Source organism: Aulonocara stuartgranti (assembly GCF_965226115.1).
Source record: "Aulonocara stuartgranti genome assembly, chromosome: 5".
In the NCBI taxonomy this organism is placed as follows: Eukaryota; Metazoa; Chordata; class Actinopteri; order Cichliformes; family Cichlidae; genus Aulonocara; species Aulonocara stuartgranti.
This window is the reverse complement of record NC_138943.1, coordinates 28,010-47,729: the sequence shown is the minus strand read 5'-3', so window position 1 is coordinate 47,729 and position 19,720 is coordinate 28,010. Positions and strand designations below refer to the sequence as shown.

Sequence of the window (19,720 nt, the reverse complement as noted above, 5' to 3'; positions counted from 1 at the left end):
ATTATTGTAGGGTCTACCTTACAATATAAAGTGCCTCTAGGTGACTTGTTTTGAATTGGAGCAGTATAAATAAAATTGAATTGAACTGAATTAAAACTTCCGCTCATAAAAAACAGCTGCCATTCTGTCATTACGGTGTGTTCACACCGAACGCGACAGACACGACCAAAACGTGCCAGACGCCCCTAGCTTGACGCGTGCACATTCGCACCTCAACGTTTGTCCAACGCGAATTACTTGTGGAAATGTTGGAGGAAGTAGTGCCAGATGGTATGTTTGCAAGATGGCAGCTGTTGATCTAGCGTTTGAATAGAGAGTCTCCCTTTTCTATTTACTGTGGAGAGCAGAGCAGCGGCGTAAAGGACGTCCTCGCCGTACCTGGGTCCATCAAGTCCTCCAGAAGCGTGAGCAGTTTGGTGAGTTTCACCACTTGCTCCAGGAGCTGCGCCTGGATGACGGCCACTTTCAGCGATACCACTGTCTTTCCCTGGCCCAGTTTGAGGAGCTGCTGTCCCACAGCGGTCCAAGCATCGCCTGCCTAGACAACAACTACAGGCGCTCAATCCCACCTGCAGAGCGCCTGTCCATCTGCAAAAGTGTTTAATACGGTAGTCCTTTATTGATACCTTTGCTAATATATGCTAAACCATCCGTTTATACACTGCTAACATGGATGTGGTATGCTATCAGTGTTTACTGATAGCAAACTGTGGTACGGAGACGACTGTTTATAATATTTCTAGTGATACTCGAAAGGTCTCATCAAGTCCCGATTTAATTCGATTTATGCTGTTATCAGTGTTTGAATGATAGCATGGCTGTGGTGTCATATCAATGTATGCTCTCAGTGTTTGCTGATATCAAACTGTGGTATGAGGACCACTGTTGGTAATCTTTGTAGTGATACTCAGAAGGTCTATCTTATAAAGTCTTCTTTTTAAAAAAAAATTTAGACCTGGTTTAATTTTTAAACCCTAACCCCCAGTTGAATATTTATATATAATCCCTGCAGCTGTCAGACTCTATAACAGGGGTCACTAGCCTTTCTTAAAACTGAGAGGCATATGGTCACCTGCTCATCCCAGTGAGCTGAACTGGTGCTCAGCAAGTTTTCTGCTATTGTTGTGGTTCTGATGACTCAATTTCCTTTCTCCATCGCTCTCACTCATGTGTATGTGTGCCAATTATGCCTTGTGTTTTAGAGGTGGCCCTTCCTGCTTGCCACTGCCAGTTGCACCTGGGATGTTTAACTCACCTGTGAGAAGCTGGAGTACAACAGTTGTTTGACGCCTGGTTGTTAAACTGGAAATCGTTGTAGAATTGGGTCTTCAATAAAAACATGTTTGTCGTCTTTGGCTTTTTGTTCCTTTCTGCGCAGGAAACCAGACCTTGCGAGTGAGTACCCTGACACGGTTATTTGTAGAGAGAATGAAAGGAAGCTGTGTCTGAGCATCGAGTGGTAATTGTTTTAATGAAAAACAAACTATCAGGACAAAAACAATCAACCCAATCACTGATCAGTGAGATTTAATTCCACCAAGTAAAAACACTCCAAAGAAACGTTTGCTTCTCTCACTTCAGTTAATCATTTATTGAACAATAATCCAGTTATTGATCTGTGAATGAATGAACTAATGGATGTTAAATGTCAGTTACTAATTGTAATTATGCAGATCCCTTATACCACAGATGATTTTCCTTAAACTGAAAATTAGATAAAATTTCAGTTGTGCCTTCAAACACTTTCACGTTAACACACATGTTCATGTTTACACATTGTTTTTCATGTGGTCATGTGCTTTTGTGGACTGGGTTTCCCTAAAACAAACTTTGTGGTTGCATGTCATTGAAGACTTTGCTGATGCTGTCATAACCATGGAAACCACACTTCCTGCCAGCAACCCTGCAGCCAAAGGTTAGGGCATCTTGCAAACTTCCACCTATAGACAGAAAACATTGATCTTTTAAATTAATCAGTCCTCAGGTGTTACTGATTTATTTTATTTAAAAGTAAAGGGGAATTAAAGGGCATTACTATGTGTTAACAGACCTCTCTGCATTGAATCATATCTGTTATTAACCTCTGTCTCTCTTCCACAGCATGTCTTTATCCTGTCTTCCTTCTCTCACCCCAACCAATCACAGCAGATGGCCCCGCCCCTCACTGAGCCTTGTTCTGCCGGAGGTTTCTTCCTGTTAAAAGGGAGTTTTTCCTTCCCACTGTTGCCAAAGTGCTTGCTCATAGGGGGTCATAGGGGGTTTTTCTCTGTATGTATTATTGTAGGGTCTACCTTACAATATAAAACACCTTGAGACTGTTGTTGTGATTTGGTGCTGTATAAATCAAAGTTAATTAAAGGGAAGTTTAATTAACAGTTTTAATTTAATTAACAGTGTTATTGTGATGGTCCTGTGTTGAAATGTTTCCATCTCATCTTTTCCTCCGTGGGGTCATGGGAGCAGGTCACCGACTAATCAGAACGGTCATGATTGGGTTCCTGGCTGCTCCAGTCTGCATGCCAAAATAGGACCCCAAGTCGCATAGCTTGTGGATAGAAAACTGTCTGTCCATGGGTGGATGAGGCATGTTGTATAAAGTTTTGAGTGCTCAAGTAGCGTAGAAAAGGATTATATAAGAGCCAATCCATGTACACTTACAACAACGGATATATGTTAAAACAGGTTTTGTTCTGGCGTGTATCAGGATCAGCACTTTATTAATAAAGCTATTTGCTACAGAATACTGAGGTTTTGCTGGCTTCCTGCTACATAGATGTTTAAAAGTCTCACCCTTGGACAGTGTGTAGATGACAGCAGCGTTGAAGGTGTCCCCAGCTCCAAGCGTATCAACGAGACTTTCAGGAGGAAATGCATCAGAATGAATGATCACACCATCAGGACCCAAAGCATCAGCTCCTTTTTCTGCCCAGGCACAGATCAGGATGGCCCTGAGGAAGGATGGCGTCATATTTTTATTTCTATGGTTGTTACTAATGTTACACTGCTGACCTGTGACCGCTCACCCCTGTTTGACTCGACTGTAAAGTCCTTTCAGGGCAGCTTCAGCTGACTCAAACCCAAAATCACGAGCAACGTCCTTACTGACAAACACCTAAAGACATGAAACCGCGATGAATTTGCAACACGTGACAGAAAACATGCAATAACATTTTGTCTGATAGAGTGGGCAGTTTATGTTCTCCTGGTTCTGGCACAGAAGCTCTCACCACATCGCCATGAGGAAACAGCTGGTACAGCGGCTCTCTGGTCTTCTCTATCTCCACGGAAATGGTGATCTTCTGTTGCTGTGGCAACATGCTGTTATATCGCTCTACCTGCTGGATCATCTTCACCTGCTCCTCTGCGTTTCGGCCCTACAGGAGTTAAAGTGTGACAGCAAACAAACAAGATTTATGAGACAAAACAGTTTCCAGTGGGTTAGAGTGCGCTTTTGTTTAATGAATTAATCATCATTGATCAATTTCAAATTAATGTTGTTGTTTTTTAAGTCTTCTGGTGAAAATATTGTTTCTAAATGAGCACAAACCTCTGAGGAGTGCAGGCTGGAAAGGTGTTAAGATGGTGACAGGTGTTTTCTGATTGGTTACTCATCATTAACAGGTTGTGTTTATGATCTTAATTTAAAATTCTGATTACCAATGTCAGTTTAATACTAGGTTGGGTTGGCTCGTTTACTGGACTTTACTCACCTCCCAGTGGATCCACTTGAACTGATGAAGGTGAACTTTTGAAAAATCCTCTGCTGTGACATCTGGAAGGTTCCTGACAGACAGGAATTGAGGTCAGAGCTTATGGTCCTTTAAAACAACCACTTCCATCTCTTCAAAACTCAGGTCAAACCATTTTTTCTGGATTCTCCCTGCATTTAGCAGATTCATGTTAACTTTCCTATCACATCATTATGACACCAAACCAGCAGGACTGGTAAACTGCTCTGCTGTATAAAATTCATGGAACAACCACAGAGCAGGTGCAGCCTATCAGACAGCAAGCTACTATACAGGGAGTGCAGAATTATTAGGCAAATGAGTATTTTGTCCACATCATCCTCTTCATGCATGTTGTCTTACTCCAAGCTGTATAGGCTCGAAAGCCTACTACCAATTAAGCATATTAGGTGATGTGCATCTCTGTAATGAGAAGGGGTGTGGTCTAATGACATCAACACCCTATATCAGGTGTGCATAATTATTAGGCAACGTCCTTTCCTTTGGCAAAATGGGTCAAAAGAAGGACTTGACAGGCTCAGAAAAGTCAAAAATAGTGAGATATCTTGCAGAGGGATGCAGCAGTCTCAAAATTGCAAAGCTGATCATCGAACAATCAAGCGTTTCATTCAAAATAGTCAACAGGGTCGCAAGAAGTGTGTGGAAAAACCAAGGCACCAAATAACTGCCCATGAACTGAGAAAAGTCAAGCGTGCAGCTGCCAAGATGCCACTTGCCACCAGTTTGGCCATATTTCAGAGCTGCAACATCACTGGAGTGCCCAAAAGCACAAGGTGTGCAATACTCAGAGACATGGCCAAGGTAAGAAAGGCTGAAAGACGACCACCACTGAACAAGACACACAAGCTGAAACGTCAAGACTGGGCCAAGAAATATCTCAAGACTGGTTTTTCTAAGGTTTTATGGACTGATGAAATGAGAGTGAGTCTTGATGGGCCAGATGGATGGGCCCGTGGCTGGATTGGTAAAGGGCAGAGAGCTCCAGTCCCACTCAGACGCCAGCAAGGTGGAGGTGGAGTACTGGTTTGGGCTGGTATCATCAAAGATGAGCTTGTGGGGCCTTTTCGGGTTGAGGATGGAGTCAAGCTCAACTCCCAGTCCTACTGCCAGTTTCTGGAAGACACCTTCTTCAAGCAGCGGTACAGGAAGAAGTCTGCATCCTTCAAGAAAAACATGATTTTCATGCAGGACAATGCTCCATCACACGCGTCCAAGTACTCCACAGCGTGGCTGCAAGAAAGGGTATAAAAGAAGACAAACTGATGACATGGCCTCCTTGTTCACCTGATCTGAACCCCATTGAGAACCTGTGGTCCATCATCAAATGTGAGATTTACAAGGAGAGAAAACAGTACACCTCTCTGAACAGTGTCTGGGAGGCTGTGGTTGCTGCTGCACGCAATGTTGATGGTGAACAGATCAAAACACTGACAGAATCCATGGATGGCAGGCTTTTGAGTGTCCTTGCAAAGAAAGGTGGCTATATTGGTCGCTGATTTGTTTTTGTTTTGTTTTTGAATATCAGAAATGTATATTTGTGAATGTGGAGATGTTATATTGGTTTCACTGGTAAAAATAAATAATTGAAATGGGTATATATTTGTTTTTTGTTAAGTTGCCTAATAATTATGCACAGTAATAGTCACCTGCACAGACAGATATCCCCCTAAAATAGCTAAAACTAAAAACAAACTAAAAACTACTTCCTTTTTTTTTTTTTTTTTTTGCCTGTCCCATTTGGTTCTTTAGCCATCAGAATTGTTGTCTGAAGACCAACAAGGATACCCAATGGATTTACTTTGCCAAATGGATCATCGTGGCATTGCCGTATTGGTCCATTTGGTCAATCTTTGTTTTTATTATTTATTATATTTTATTTTCAGATGTTACAGACGGGACAGACATGAGTGAGGGATAGGAGAGGGAGAAAGAAAGAGGAAGGAAAGGAAAAACAGAAGGGGAGAGGGACAGTGAGAAAGGGGGGAGAAAAAAAATAAAAATCTCCTGGATCACCTGTTGAGACAAGAATAGAAAACAAGCAAAAAAGACAAAAAACAACAACAACAAAGCAACATACTAAACACTACAAACTAAAAACTACTTCCAAAAACATTCAGCTTTGATATTAATGAGTTTTTTGGGTTCATTGAGAACATGGTTGTTGTTCAATAATACAATTATTCCTCAAAAATACAACTTGCCTAATAATTCTGCACTCCCTGTAAAGCTGACTGTGTTGCCATCCACCAGTCAGTCAGAGAGGCCCCACCTTTATAATGCAAACTTTTAGTCTTAATACAGTTGAAACAGGTGAATTATAGAAACATCCTCCTATAGAGACTTTCAATTCAGTTTTATTCACATAGCGTCAAATCACGACAACAGTCGCCTGAAGGCGCTTTATATTGTAAGGTACACCCTACAATAATACATACAGAGAAAAATCCAGCAATCATATGACCCCCTATGAGCAAGCACTTTGGCGACAGTGGGAAGGAAAAACTCCCTTTTAACAGGAAGAAACCTCTGGCAGAACAAGGCTCAGGGAGGGGCTGTGACCGGTTGGGGTGAGAGAAGGAAGACAGGATAAAGACATGCTGTGGAGGACAGACGGAGATTAATAACAGCAGCCTATGTCTATTGCAGCATAACTAAGGGAGGATTCAGGGTCACCTGGTCCAGCCCTAACTATATGCTTTAGCAAAAAGGAAAGTTTGAAGCCTAATCTTGAAAGTAGAGATAGTGTCTGTCTCCTGAATCCAAACTGGAAGCTGGTTCCACAGAAGAGGGGCCTGAAAACTGAAGGCTCTGCCTCCCATTCTACTTTTAAATACTGTAGGATTCAAGATTCAAGATTTTTATTTGCCATTTGTGCACAGGACCAACAGTCCATGCACATTGGAATTCTTGTGCAGAGCTCTCCAGGTCAAGTTACACTTTTTATAAGATAAAGACAAGATGTTTTTTTTCTTTGTTTCTTTTTCTTTTTGAGTGGGCTCACTTTGCTACTCTGATGGACTTCTGCAGTTCGTAGTGGGCTCTCTTATACTCCATCTGATCTCCTGCCTTGAAGGCCTCCCTCCTCTCCCTTATTTCCAGTTTAATGTCTCCATTAAGCCAGGGTTTTTGGCCTTGGAACCTGCGCACAGTCCTGGGAGGGGTACAAATACACGTACACCAGTTTATGTAGTCGCTTACAGTCTCTGTGTATTCGTGGATATTGTTAGCTGTTCCTTTGAAGATGCTCCAGTCTGTAGTCTCTAAGCAGCTCTGCCCAGCAGACTGGCTTTTGCACTGTCAGTCCAGGTATTAATAGGCCTGACTGTGACTGGTTTTGTCTTGAGCTTTTTGTTATATATGGGTTTTAGCCAGATTGCCAGGTGATTAAACTTTCTGAAATTAGGTTTTGGTTCAGCTGAGAAGGCATTTCTGATCTTGCTGTAACAGTGATCCAGTATTTTATTTCCTGTGGTGGGGAAGGTTACAAACTGATGTAGTTTAGGCATGTACACTGCACACAATGATGCACTGCAGTTCTCTGGGCAAATAGCAAGGCCTTTATCAAAGTCAGAAATTCCACATTTTCAGAGCAGGATTTTGAAATGATCTTACAGTCAGTACACCACGATTGTTTGATGAGGGCGGCCATTCCTCCGCCGCGTATCTTGCCACTGCCTGGAGCACTTTGCCCGCTCTGAAGACCCCGTAGCCATCTGGTGTTATCGAGTGTTCTCTCCCCCAGCCAGTATTTTGCAAAAACACAGTATGGAGCACTCCTGACGTTTGCGTGGAAATTCGAGCATGGAGTTTGTCTATTTTATTTTCCAAAGACTGAACATTGACAAGGAGTATGACCGGGAGGGTTAACCTTCTTTTGCTAACCAAGCGCCTTCGGTCAGCTCTAATGGCTGCACTGAGGTCTAGCAGAGAGGCGTGTAAGACTACAACTCTGCTTCCTGGTCCCAACTCTGGATAGTCATATTTTGGGGGGTTTAATAAATTTGGGCAGATTTCCAGAAATGAGAGCTGCTCCATCCAAAGTGGGATGGATGCCGTCTCTCCTAACAAGACCAGGTTTCCTCCAGAAGGTTTGCCAATTATCTATGAAGCCCACATCGTTTCTGGGACACCACTCAGACAACCAGCAATTTAAGGAGAACATGCGGCTAAACATGTCACTCCTGGTCTGATTGGGGAGGGGACCAGAGAAAACTACAGAGTCCGACATTGTTTTGGCAAAGTTACGCACCGATTCAATATTGATTTTGGTGACCTCGGAATTACGTAAACGGGTGTCATTACTGCTGAAGTGAATTACAATTTTACTGAATTCATGTTTACATTTAGCCAGCAGTTTTAAATTTCCCTCAATGTTGCCTGCTCTGGCCCCTGGAAGACAAAATAGACCGAAACAATTTTTGTATTTGCTGTAAACGTGTTTATATCTGCTGAGGGGAATGCTGGATTACAGGCAGAGGTGGATGGTGTGATAAACTTTCACTCTTGTACATTTACAATAATTTAAAGAGCTTGGAAAGAAAACCGTGTGGACTTCTTTACGTTTCTCAACACGTCTCACCTCTCATCCGAGATGCCTCTTCAGTTCTAAGAGCAATTGGTGATTTTTAAGACCTATTGGTAGTGTCCCTAAGAGGGTGATGGACCCACTGTTGATCATCTACGCAATCACATGAGCCAAGATGAAAAATGAGCATGGGTCACCATCAGCCAAGGTCTTGGGTGAACCCATTGTGAGACCTTGCCCCACCCTATCATGTCACAATAATGAATTCATTAGTTTTGTTGCAGGTCAGTTTCAAAATGTTGTCAAAATAAAAATACACTGAGAACTCAGCCTCTTTAAAAAAAAAGAAAAAAAAAAAGGCCTGTTGCCCTTACTGTTGCAGGCCAGAGTGAAAATAATCCCTAGTGTTAAAAAGCTGAGGAAACTTGGAGGACAAAAAAAGAACTGTTCAGAGAAGATGAACAGTATCTGAAAGTCACGTCCTTAAGTAAGGGGAAAAAAGCAAAGACCTGACAGATAATCTGGAACTTCAGCTGATCATCTACTGTCATTAAAGTCTCATTAGAAATGGCCTCAGTGGAAGGGCAACTGTCAGGAAATTATTCTCAATGAAGAAACACAGGAGGAATGGCCAAGGCATGAAAATTACATAAGAGCTGGACTGAAAATCAGAGGAACAGGTCTGATGGAGCGATGGATCCACATCATGGTCAGTATGTACGAGGAGGTCAGGAGGTCAGACAGTCAGAGTCTGCAGCCATCTGAGGCACGAAGGAGGCTCTGTCATGGTTTCAGCTGCAGGTTAGTCAGTGGTGTTTCAGATCTTTGATAAACTGATGAGTTATAAACTTAGAAAAGTTCCATCAGAGACAGATGGAAGATGGCGTGGCCACGTCCGGACGCCTTCCTGACTGCTCCACACAGACTATGCACTTTTTTAGCTGCTTAATTATTTATTGCTTTGTTTTACATTCCAAAATCTTATGGTTTTATAGTTTACGACAGCAGATCGCTCCTCAACATCTGTAACAAGTTTGCACATGTAGTCTTAGATACTTTTAAACCCGATCTGTCCTGGCTGACCGAGATACTAAGCGGCGCGTGAAACAACAAAGGACAGGATGCTCACCCGAGTCGAAGAACAAAGCAGCGCTGGAGGAAATGTGCTGGCTCCATACAGGCGGGACTAAAAAGCTGTTTCACACCCGGCCTTTGGAAAGTCTGACCACAACGCCATCTTCCTCATTCCTTAGTATAAACAAAATATATGGAGGGATGAAGTAACCACGAAGAAGGTGAAACGCTGGTCTGCCCAATCAGAAGCTATGCTACAGGACGCACTCAACGACGTAGACTGGAACATGTTCAGAGCATGTGCAGTCAACATCAACGAGTTAACGGAAGTAGCAGTTAGCTTCGCTAGCATATTAGCGGAGGAGATCATCCCCCACTGCAAGAGTTGTGTCATTCCCGAACCAGAGACCATGGGTGGGCAGATCGAACTGCACAACAGTAAACACCAGGACTGCCACCTACAACACCGGTCTTACCACTGGGGATATGAGCGCCTACAAAGCTGCTTCATATGGTGTGCGGCACGTGGTGAGGGATGCCAAATGCTGGTAGCGGGAGCACGTGGAGTCTCGCTTTCACCAGGGCAACACAAGAATCATGTGGCATGGACTACGCACCATCACGGACTACAAAGCCATAGATACAGCACTGATCAACGCTGATTCTGCATTCACCAACGAGCCGAATGAGTTCTACACTCGTTTCGAGGTTTGCCAGGTGGCTAATGCTAACTACTGCCTGACAACTGAGGACGGTGACATCATCAGAGAGAGAAAGAGAGAGACCAGTGATCAGCATTGCGGAGCATCTGAGTGGGGCTGAAGAGCGTGAACACAAGGAAAGCAGCGGGGCCAGACGGCATCACCGGCCGTCTGCTGTGCTGACCAGCTAGTAGGTGTGTTCACTTCCATCTTCAACGAGTTCCTGGCTAAGTCTGTGGTCCCCACATGCTTCAAGAGATCCACCATCATCCCTGTGCCCAAGAACAACAAGCCCTCATTCCTGAATGACTACCGGCCAGTTGCACTGACTTCGGTGGTTATGAAGGTGATCGAGAGGCTGCTGAAGAACATCATCTCCTCCTCCATCGCAGACACCACAGATCCGCTCCAGTTCGCCTACCGACCCAACAGATCCACAGAGGACGCCATCGCCCACGTCCTGCACACCACACTCAGCCACGTGGACAAGAAACAGGGTAACTATGTGAGAATGCTGTTTGTTGATTACAGTTCAGTGTTTAACACAATAGTGCCCTGCAGACTGTTCAAAAAGCTGAGGGATCTGGGACTCAACAGTCGTATGAGTGCATGGGTGTTGGACTTCCTCACTGGCAGAACTCAGGTGGTGAGGGTGGGTAGGTGTGTCTCTGACAACATCACCATCAACACCGGAGCGTCACAGGGGCGTGTCCTCTCGCCACTGCTCTACTCCCACTTCAGACTGTGTGGCCACCCACGGCTCCAACACCATTGCGAAGTTTGCTGACGACACAGTGGTGTTGGGCGCCGTCTCCAACAACGATGAGGCGGCCTACATGGATGAAGTGAAGAATCTGGCATCGTGGTGCCAGGACAACCACCTCTAGCTCAACCAAGGAGCTGGTGTTGGACTTCAGGAGTCAGCACAGAGACCACAAGCCCATTATCATCAGGAGCTCCAGTGGAGAGGGTGCAGTCCTTCAAGTATCTTGGTGTCCACATCTCCTCAGACCTGACATGGTCTGCACACATTCAGGTCCAGTCCAAAAAGGCTAGGCAGCGCCTGTACCACCTACGACAACTGAAGGAGTTCAGAGCGGGGAGAGCCTTGCTTTCCCCGCCTCCTAGAGCCCGCATTTTTGGTGTACTGTAAGTTATCTTTTTCCGCTTTATTAATATTTATAATGTTTTAACCTTCAGCCTTTCGGGTTGTGCCTACTATGCCTGGTGTATTATTGGTTAGTTATGTCACCCGCCTGTTAGTATATTTTATTTGTATTTTGTATTTGTATTTATTATTGCTCTAACTCTGTGAAGCACTTTGGCATACCTGTGGTTTTTTTAAAATGTGCTATATAAATAAAATTGTACTGTATTGTACACAGGCGCTGTGGAGAGCATCCTCACAGAGAACATCACATCCTGGTATGGGAACCGCTTTGTCAAGGCCAAAAAGCTCTTCAGAGAGTGAGCCGTACGGCAAAACACTGCTGCAGGGCTGCTGTCCCCTCCTTACAGGACATTTACATGAGGAGATGCTGGTCCAGAGCAGCTCAGATACTGAAGGACTCGTCCCATCCCAGGAACAGTTCCAACTTCTGCAATCAGGCAGAAGGTTCCACACCATCCAGGCAAAAACAGAGAGACTCAAGAGGAGCTTCTTTCCCCAGGCCATCCTGGTGTTAAATCAGGACATGCCCCCCCACTCACAGCATCCATAAGTGACTGAGACAGGACTTTTTCTTACCATATCCTCATATCATGCCTGATCTTTCTTGCCACACTACGGCACAAGACACTTCAGCATCCCTCTCGCACAATGTACATTCTCAATTTTTCAACTTAAATTTCCAGATTGTTTTATTTTATTTAAATTTACTTAATTATATAATTCACTCAATAATAATGGATTGGATTTATATAGCGCTTTTCAAGGCACCCAAAGCGCTTTACAATGCCACTATTCATTCACTCTCACATTCACACACTGGTGGAGGCAGCTACAGTTGTAGCCACAGCTGCCCTGGGGCAGACTGACAGAAGCGAGGCTGCCATATCGCACCATCGGCCCCTCTGGCCATCACCAGTAGGCAAGTAGGGTAAAGAGTCTTGCCCAAGGACACAACGACCAGGACAGAGAGCCCGGGGATCGAACCGGCGACCTTCCGGTTACAGAGACGCTTCCAAACCCCCTGAGCCATGGTCGCCCCATTTACTGCATGTAAGGTCTTCCTTGCACATATTTACTTACTGTGTATAATGTTTTCTTTTTGCACAGCCCAGGAGCGTTTTCAGGACACATTTCACTGTGTGTTGTACTTGTATAATTATGCATGTGACAAATAAAGAATCTTGAATCTTGATCCAGCATGCAGTAATATCTGCCCAAACACACTGGCAGTGCAATAAAATGGATACCTGGATAGGAAAACTCACAGTGGAATCGTGGCTATGTTTGCACAGTTTTCAATAAATCACTCCACTCATTTCGTATTTTCCTACAACAATGTAAAAAAATTTCACCATTAAACCATGAATATCTCTTATATTCAGGCCTTTGTCCCTCAGTGCCCACCAGTGTTGGTCGAGTTACTTGAAAAAAGTAATCAGTAACTAATTACTGATTACTTCCCCCAAAAAGTAATCCTGTTACTTTACTGATTACTTATTTTCAAAAGTAATTAATTACTTAGTTACTTTTTAAAAACACGATTTACAACCTGAATAGGTAATAAGGCGATAGATCTTTCAGCCCAATTCTACTTTCTGCCTAATCCATCATATAAAATGTAATCAAACGGAAAAGGCTCTTTTTAAAATTTGTTTTATTAGTTTTAATCTTTTAACTTTATGCATCAAGCAAAGATTTAATTATCTGCAACATTCTCTGACTGGAAGAAATTTGTTTAACATTTAAACCTATTTTCTGCACATTCCAGCACATAAAATAATTTTTTTTTTTTGTGTTTACACTCAGTCTTTCAAATAGGTGCAAGTAAAAAGTGGGGTAGGCGGATGTTTGCCCTGGTGCAGGTGTGTCTCAGCGGTCAGTGAAAGAATCCGCGAGTTTGTCTGTGAATTTCCTTCCCATTCACTGGTAGCGTACTCAGTGCTTGCTCGGATGTTTAGGGTTTTTTTTCGCTGTAAAAAGAAGTTTTCTTCCCACGCAGTGAACAGCAGAAGCTAATGTTTTTGTCACTTTTTACAGAATTAAACTCAAAGTAAGGTCAGTACTTCCACGCTTTAAATGCTGCGCGGTCATACTCGCTCCCAGACTCGATATATTATCCATTCTTGATCTGCACACAGCTGTTGCCACGAACGTTGCACTCGCTTACATCATTGTCATGAGACACCCTCGCAAAAAAATCACGGTTTTAGTAACACAGTAACGTGGGGTGCTTACGGGAAAGTAACGGTAATCTAATTACCTTTTTTGCAATAGTAATCCCTTACTTTACTCGTTACTTGAAAAAAGTAATCGAATTACAGTAACGCGCTACTGCCCATCTCTGGTGCCCACTGTAGAAAAGCATACTTTCGTGTTTATTGCAACAAGACGCCATATTAGGCTTCAAGTGTGATCAACAACACCTGCACAGTTTTGCTTATCTTTGCTTATTCTATTTATAGTGGAAGAAAACCCATACAGATTGACTTTTGATTAATAAACTTGTTTATACTTTGGGAGAAATTAAATAATTTATGATGAATTATCCCTAGAAACCACTGCAGAGCTAACAGAAAAGTTTGTGACAAGGCTCAGCGAGAAAAAGGAAGCTGCTTTATAAACAGTTTACCTGCCTGAAGGTTTTACTGACTGCTTCACGCTTTTCTTTTGCTCACCTAACATTCGATGTGGATATCTCAACCAGGACGTTTTTTAACAGAAACTGGAAATGAATGAGCTACAGTGGTTGTTGAGGTCAAAACGAAAAGAATACCAACATCATCAGTTTCCTCTACGCGACCTTCACACAAACTGCTCTAGGAAACTCCTTTAAAGAGTTTGGTCCACTTTTTCCAACTTCGCCTCTGACCTGATAAAAAGTCATCTGTTATTCACCTCATCTGATTGGTGGAGCCATTGCTCTGCAGTGGCTCATGTGCCCAGTTGTCATTAGACCAGATTTAGGCTGACATTTAGGTTTTCATGCTTCCTGATGACAGATTCTCTAAACTCATCAGTGTATTTGTTTCATCCACCTTCAGCAGCCAATGGATGGAGCTTAGAGTCTGAGAGGGCGTGGTGCAATCCAATCAGTAAAGCTTCACCTGAACCACTGATGGGTTTGTTCAGGTGACCAGAAAGAGAATCAAAAGAAACGGGAAAGATTCTGCAGAATTTTATTTAAAAATGTATTTTTGACAAAGGGAAGACTGATTATTTCACTGCGGTGCTGATTAGCCGGGCATAATGTCAGAAATAACACACTGATCAAACAGGCTGGAAGAAAACCTCGATCATTGTAATAATCATTATTAATTAATATCTAACGTGAGCTGTGAAAATTGCAGCTCTTCGACGACCTGATGCCTTACGTATCGGAGAGAACGACGGTTCGAGTTCCAGTGGATGGACAAACCACACAACAAGCACATGGAGTTTGACCTTCGACCTGCAAAACCACCGCTGACACATCGATGTCCCGCTGCGAGAAGTCAGCCATGATGAAACTGACAGAAAGACAGACAGGAAAGATCATGTCCCCTCGAAAATAAAACTCTGGCAGAAACCCGAACTCTGACTGGCAGAAGGGGAGGGGCGGAGCTCCTCTATGATGACCCTGAAACAGATGCCGTTAGTGACACAAACACACCTGTTCATGTGCAGGATAGTGCGACTTCCTGTGCTGGTGTTGCTGATGACCATGGAGGCTGGAAGGAAGCACTGAGGGTGCTCAGACAGCAGAGACACATCGATGCAGTACTTCTGAAAATCTTCCAAAATAAAACTACAGACAGGTAACTGTTTACACTGACTTGGCTTCCTGAAACACAGATCCTCCACATGGCAGACAGAAAAATTAAAGTCAGAGGTGGTAACAAGTATGTTAGTAATGCACTTTCTGACTGGATGTTAAATAAAGATGATAAATCTCCTGTTTTTAGTGCTCAGGTGAAACTGCTGGGGAACAAAGAGCTGCCTTTTTTTTACCCTTTGAAGAGCACTTTGTAAATGTGAGCACCAGAGGAGTTTCCCCCTTTGTACTTCACCACAGCTTCAAACATCAAGAACCATCTCCACACCTTTAACCTGCTCTGATGTGGTATTGCTGTCACCCTGCCAGGCTGGCAGCATGGACGCCTAGGTCTGTTAACGTGATAATTTCAGAATCAGGCATCGTAAGATTTTAAAATTCATATCTCGCGTGCATTTGCTAAAATTCTCTAACAAGTTTGAATCTCAGGTTAAGGTAAGAGGTCCAGTTTCCTCATGAATGTAAAAAGAAGGGAAGTCACTTTCAAACTGATGCCACTGGTGCAGTTATTAAACATCGTGAACGCTTTCCAGTCTCACCGACTTGATATCGAGGTTAAAGTATGAGGTGAAGTTGAATGAATTTTGTCAATGCAATAAGAAGGAATCAACTTCGAATTTTTTAATTTTCATCACACAAACACCAAATTAAAGACTGGTGGCTGCCAGTATCATTTTTATTTATACTGCTAAAAATTAAAGCAATACTTTTTAATCAGAATACAGTCAGTTAAACAACTGAGCAGATAAATATCCCAGATAAGTAGCAGAAAGTCTTTTATTTCAGTAGGTTGATAATGTTCATTTCTGTGTATGTGTGTGTAGAATCTCCAAAATACCACAGTTTCAGTAAAAAACTGTGGTATTAACAGTCTGGATTCTGCCCTCAAACATTGATGACTGTGTATTTCTTGTATTTCTGAACAAATGGATTTATTGATGAGCATTTGAAAAGGACTCACTTGGCCACAGGACCAGCTGACAAGGAGCCCATGAAGGCACAGGGCGCTCCGAGCAGCGACAGCACTGTGCATGAGTTTGAAGCATTTCCTCCCCGCTGCCAACGCTGCGACAGACATCTGTAGGTACAAAGTAATGACATCATCCATCAGAGGGGCAATCATTAATTTTCAATACTGATAGAATAGAATAAGAATAAGAATAGAATTCAACTTTGTTGTCATTGCACATGCACAGGTACAGGGCAACGAAATGCAGTTTGCATCCATCCAGAAGTGCTTTAGCCATGATATAGATATATTACAATATATATTAGCAATAATATAGATATGTAAGTATATTACAGAAATGGGTCTATTATGGTATGTTATAATGTACATGGTATGAAGTATGTTATGAATATTCTATAACTATAAGTATGTACAGGCTGTAGTGAGTACAAACTATGTACAGGCTATGAACAGGATATAAATATGAAAAACTATACAGAATATGAAATAAATAACTTTACAGAAATCTGAGATATACAGCTATACAGAAATGTGAACTATGCAAGTTGTAAACAGTTGTAGGATTAAAAATTATCGAATGTACAGAATGATTATTTACACAGAGCTACACAGTAGTGCAGTTAAGGTAAGTGAGGGTGTGGATAATTTCTACAGAGGCTATATAAAGTGCTAGTGGTTGTGAGTGGTGGTTCAGTCCATGTTATGTTTGAGGGTACAGTTGTCCATTGTGTGTGTATCTAGGTGGTTGTGTGTGTGTGTATGGTCAGTCCATGAGTTTAACGTGGGTCAGATGTCAGGAGGCAGAGTTCAGGAGTCTGACAGCTGTGGGGAAGAAGCTGTTCCGGTACCTGATGGTCTTAGTCTGATGGCAGGAGTGATGAAAGGCTTCATGGAGTCAAACATTACACACAGAAACAAAAAGAAGCTGCTAACGTTAAAGTCAAAGGAGTGTGTTTCTCATCGCCAATGAGAAACAAGCACCAGTGCATCACAAACAAAGTCATTGTGGCAGAGCAGTGGGTTCACAATGTCAGGGGAGCCTCACGCACACAGCTGTTCCCCAAGGCCTAATCATGTCGTCCCTATGAGTAGGATCTCAGAGAAGTGAGGTGTGTGCTATACAGGAGAAGTGAGGAGCACTGAGCTGGAGAGAGTGGGGCTGAAAAGCCTGCCACTCAGTATGCTGTATGCTGTTTTACACATATAAAAACGTTCATGTGCTGGAGAAACTGTCAGCCTGCAATCCTTGCTACAGTTATCGACCACACTTAAAAGCAAAGGGTTGGGGGACAGCTGGGTCATAGTCAGGTTAGTGCCAGGGCCTCAGCCAGGAAAACTTAGATAATAGAAGATCAGGCCGCTTGGCCTCATTCACACGAGTGAAGAGAACAGGAGAACCAGTGATGCTAATGTCCTCATGTTAGGAGAGAGGTAAAAGATGAATTCTCTTCTTCAGATTAGTGACACCCCTGTTTGTGGGGTTAGGGCTTGTTGCAGCACCAAGGAGATGCATTTACATCATATTCTGGCCTTTTCATTTTTAAAATAAAAAAATAAATGGAGTATCAAATGTCGATAGTGTTGCACTGAAATCTGTTACGTAATGAAAGTGTGACCTTTGCCCACACGTTGACCTAAAAAAACTGCCAACCACGACACCTAAACATCACCAAAACCTCTTACCCGTAAACCCCTAATCCTGACTGTATACAATGTCACAGTAAATCAATTTTTAGAGATCCACTTCTCTAAACAGCTGGTTCAACATAAGCTGTACCAACCTGGAGAGTTAGCTTGCATATTAACATATTAACCTGCTCTCAGCTTTAGCCTGCATACTAACCTGCTGTCAGAATTGGCCTGCAGGCTAACCTGCTATCAGCTTTAGCCTGCAGGCTAACCTGCTGTCAGAATTAGCCTTGATGCTAACCTGTCAGAGTTAGCGTGCATACTAACCTGCTGTCAGCTTTAGCCTGCAGGCTAACCTGCTGTCAGCTTTAGCCTGCAGGCTAACCTGCTGTCAGCTTTAGCCTGCAGGCTAACCTGCTGTCAGCTTTAGCCTGCAGCTTAACCTGCTGTGAGAGTTAGCCTGGATGCTAACCTGCTGTCAGTGTCTTCTTCAGGGTATTTGTTCACCACGTTGATGATGTCGAGACACACCAGCCCCACACACAGAATCTTCTTCTGCTGTTCCATGCTGGTCCACACAATGACAGACACACACACTCTCTGTGATCCGAGGGTGTTAGAAACGCACACTCAGGTGGACTTTGAAACACTTCCTCCCATGATTCCCTCAGAGTAGTGATGCGCGAATTATGAACGAATCGTTCAATACTCGAGAATCACTTTACTGACTCATGAATCATGATTCACAAGCCCAACTGACTCACTGACTCATCCCTGTTGCTGTTAGCAGCAATGTATCTAGCTTATAATTAAAATTGTGGAGAAAAACAACATCCAGTATCTTAACAAAAAATTTTCTGCTCTGAACTGGAAGAAAAAACCCTGAGTAGAAGCTCACATCAAGAAAATAGCTCCTCGGTTCACAGTAGCATCGCTCTGCTAACATGCTAACAGCACATTTGAGCTACTCACCCCCTCCCTTCCTGTGCCGAATCGTAAGCGTAAGCGAATCACTCAGGACTCACTAACCCCCTCCCTCCTGGCTCACAGCTTCTTCTTCTTCCTGGTTGGCAACCAATGTTAAGGCGCATTAACGCCCCCTGGCTCACATTTCAGTGGACATTTAGATGAGAAAATATATATTTAACGCATTTAAGGAAAATACTAATAAAATAAAAATAAACAAAATAAATGTTTATTTAGCAATTTTGATAGGAAATTGCTTAATTTTAGAAATGTTTTTGCTCTTTTTTTCTCTATAAAATAGTTGTTTTCTTTTAGAATCATTCATCTTAGCAGTAGGATTTACATGAAAAGAGAAACAAATTAAGTTTGAGTGAAAATGTACATTTTTTGCACTCTCTGGTCAACTGACTCAGTGAATCAAATGACTCAAAAAACACGATTCACTTTGGTGAGTGACTCATTAAAACTCGATTCAGTAAAAAGAATCAAATTTACCATCACTACCTCAGAGTGAAGTCACAGCAACAAACTGCGGCTGTATCCCAATTCAGGGTCTGCAGCCTTAAAGTACGCAGCCTTAACGGTCCTCAAGGGGCGTACTCAAAGACCGCTAAGGCCGGAAGTGCGAGGCTTGTGAAATGGGACGGTCTAGCCTTTGTCGCGCTGCCCAGGTTGCCTAGCAACCATGATACAAACCACTGGAAACGTTTCATACAGCTTTGTTTGACAGAAATGAAGGAGAACACATTTTGTTCATTTGTTTCTACATGAACTCTGTGTGATTTATTGAGTATCTGAGGCTGAGACCACAGGACTGTAAAACATGATTGTTGGGCTTCATTTCTGTACTGAAGTCATTTTAATATTAGTTAGTAAATAACAATTAGCTGATGTTGTTCATGATACTAAAGATTCAAGTTGCAGTTATTTATATGTCCTATCACCTTAAATCGTCACTCAAAGACGAGTATCTTTGACAGTGTATATATAGATGTGTTATACATAAGAGCGAAATATTGTTCATTTAATATGCTGGCATTACTAAATTTGGCTCAATGCTTACATATATGTATGAAAACAAAATGTACGAGCTGTGATAACTGTGTCTGATAGAATGAAGAGTA

At 42.7% G+C, this 19,720-nt stretch overlaps 1 protein-coding gene across 7 annotated transcripts; it reads right to left on the bottom strand.

Annotated features, from left to right (window-relative positions):
* Positions 1–1,452: 1,452 nt before the first annotated feature.
* khk (ketohexokinase) lies at positions 1,453–18,622 on the bottom strand. Of its 7 annotated transcripts, none has more exons than XM_082533480.1 (9): positions 18,103–18,622; positions 15,993–16,109; positions 14,870–15,004; positions 14,592–14,726; positions 3,711–3,783; positions 3,228–3,374; positions 3,024–3,112; positions 2,791–2,948; positions 1,453–1,940 (listed from the first exon to the last, which is right to left on the bottom strand). In XM_082533480.1, the coding sequence occupies exons 1-9, from the start codon at positions 18,195–18,197 to the stop codon at positions 1,819–1,821; spliced, it is 1,071 nt and encodes a 356-aa protein (XP_082389606.1). In that variant the 5' UTR covers positions 18,198–18,622; the 3' UTR covers positions 1,453–1,818. The 7 variants fall into 7 exon arrangements, with proteins under 7 accessions (XP_082389606.1, XP_082389610.1, XP_082389611.1 ...); XM_082533484.1 differs by having other exon boundaries at positions 14,870–14,990; positions 18,103–18,216; XM_082533485.1 differs by having other exon boundaries at positions 14,870–14,927; positions 18,103–18,216.
* Between the last annotated feature and the right edge of the window lie 1,098 nt (positions 18,623–19,720).

Excerpts from the sequence above, each read along its gene's own strand:
- khk (XM_082533480.1), bottom strand. The coding sequence starts at position 18,197 with ATGGAACAGCAGAAGAAGATTCTGTGTGTGGGGCTGGTGTGTCTCGAC. Across the intron at positions 3,375-3,710 it reads TCAAGTGGATCCACTGGGAG|GGCCGAAACGCAGAGGAGCA; the intron begins GTGAGTAAAGTC and ends TAACTCCTGTAG. Across the intron at positions 2,949-3,023 it reads TACAGTCGAGTCAAACAGGG|GGCCATCCTGATCTGTGCCT; the intron begins GTGAGCGGTCAC and ends ATCCTTCCTCAG.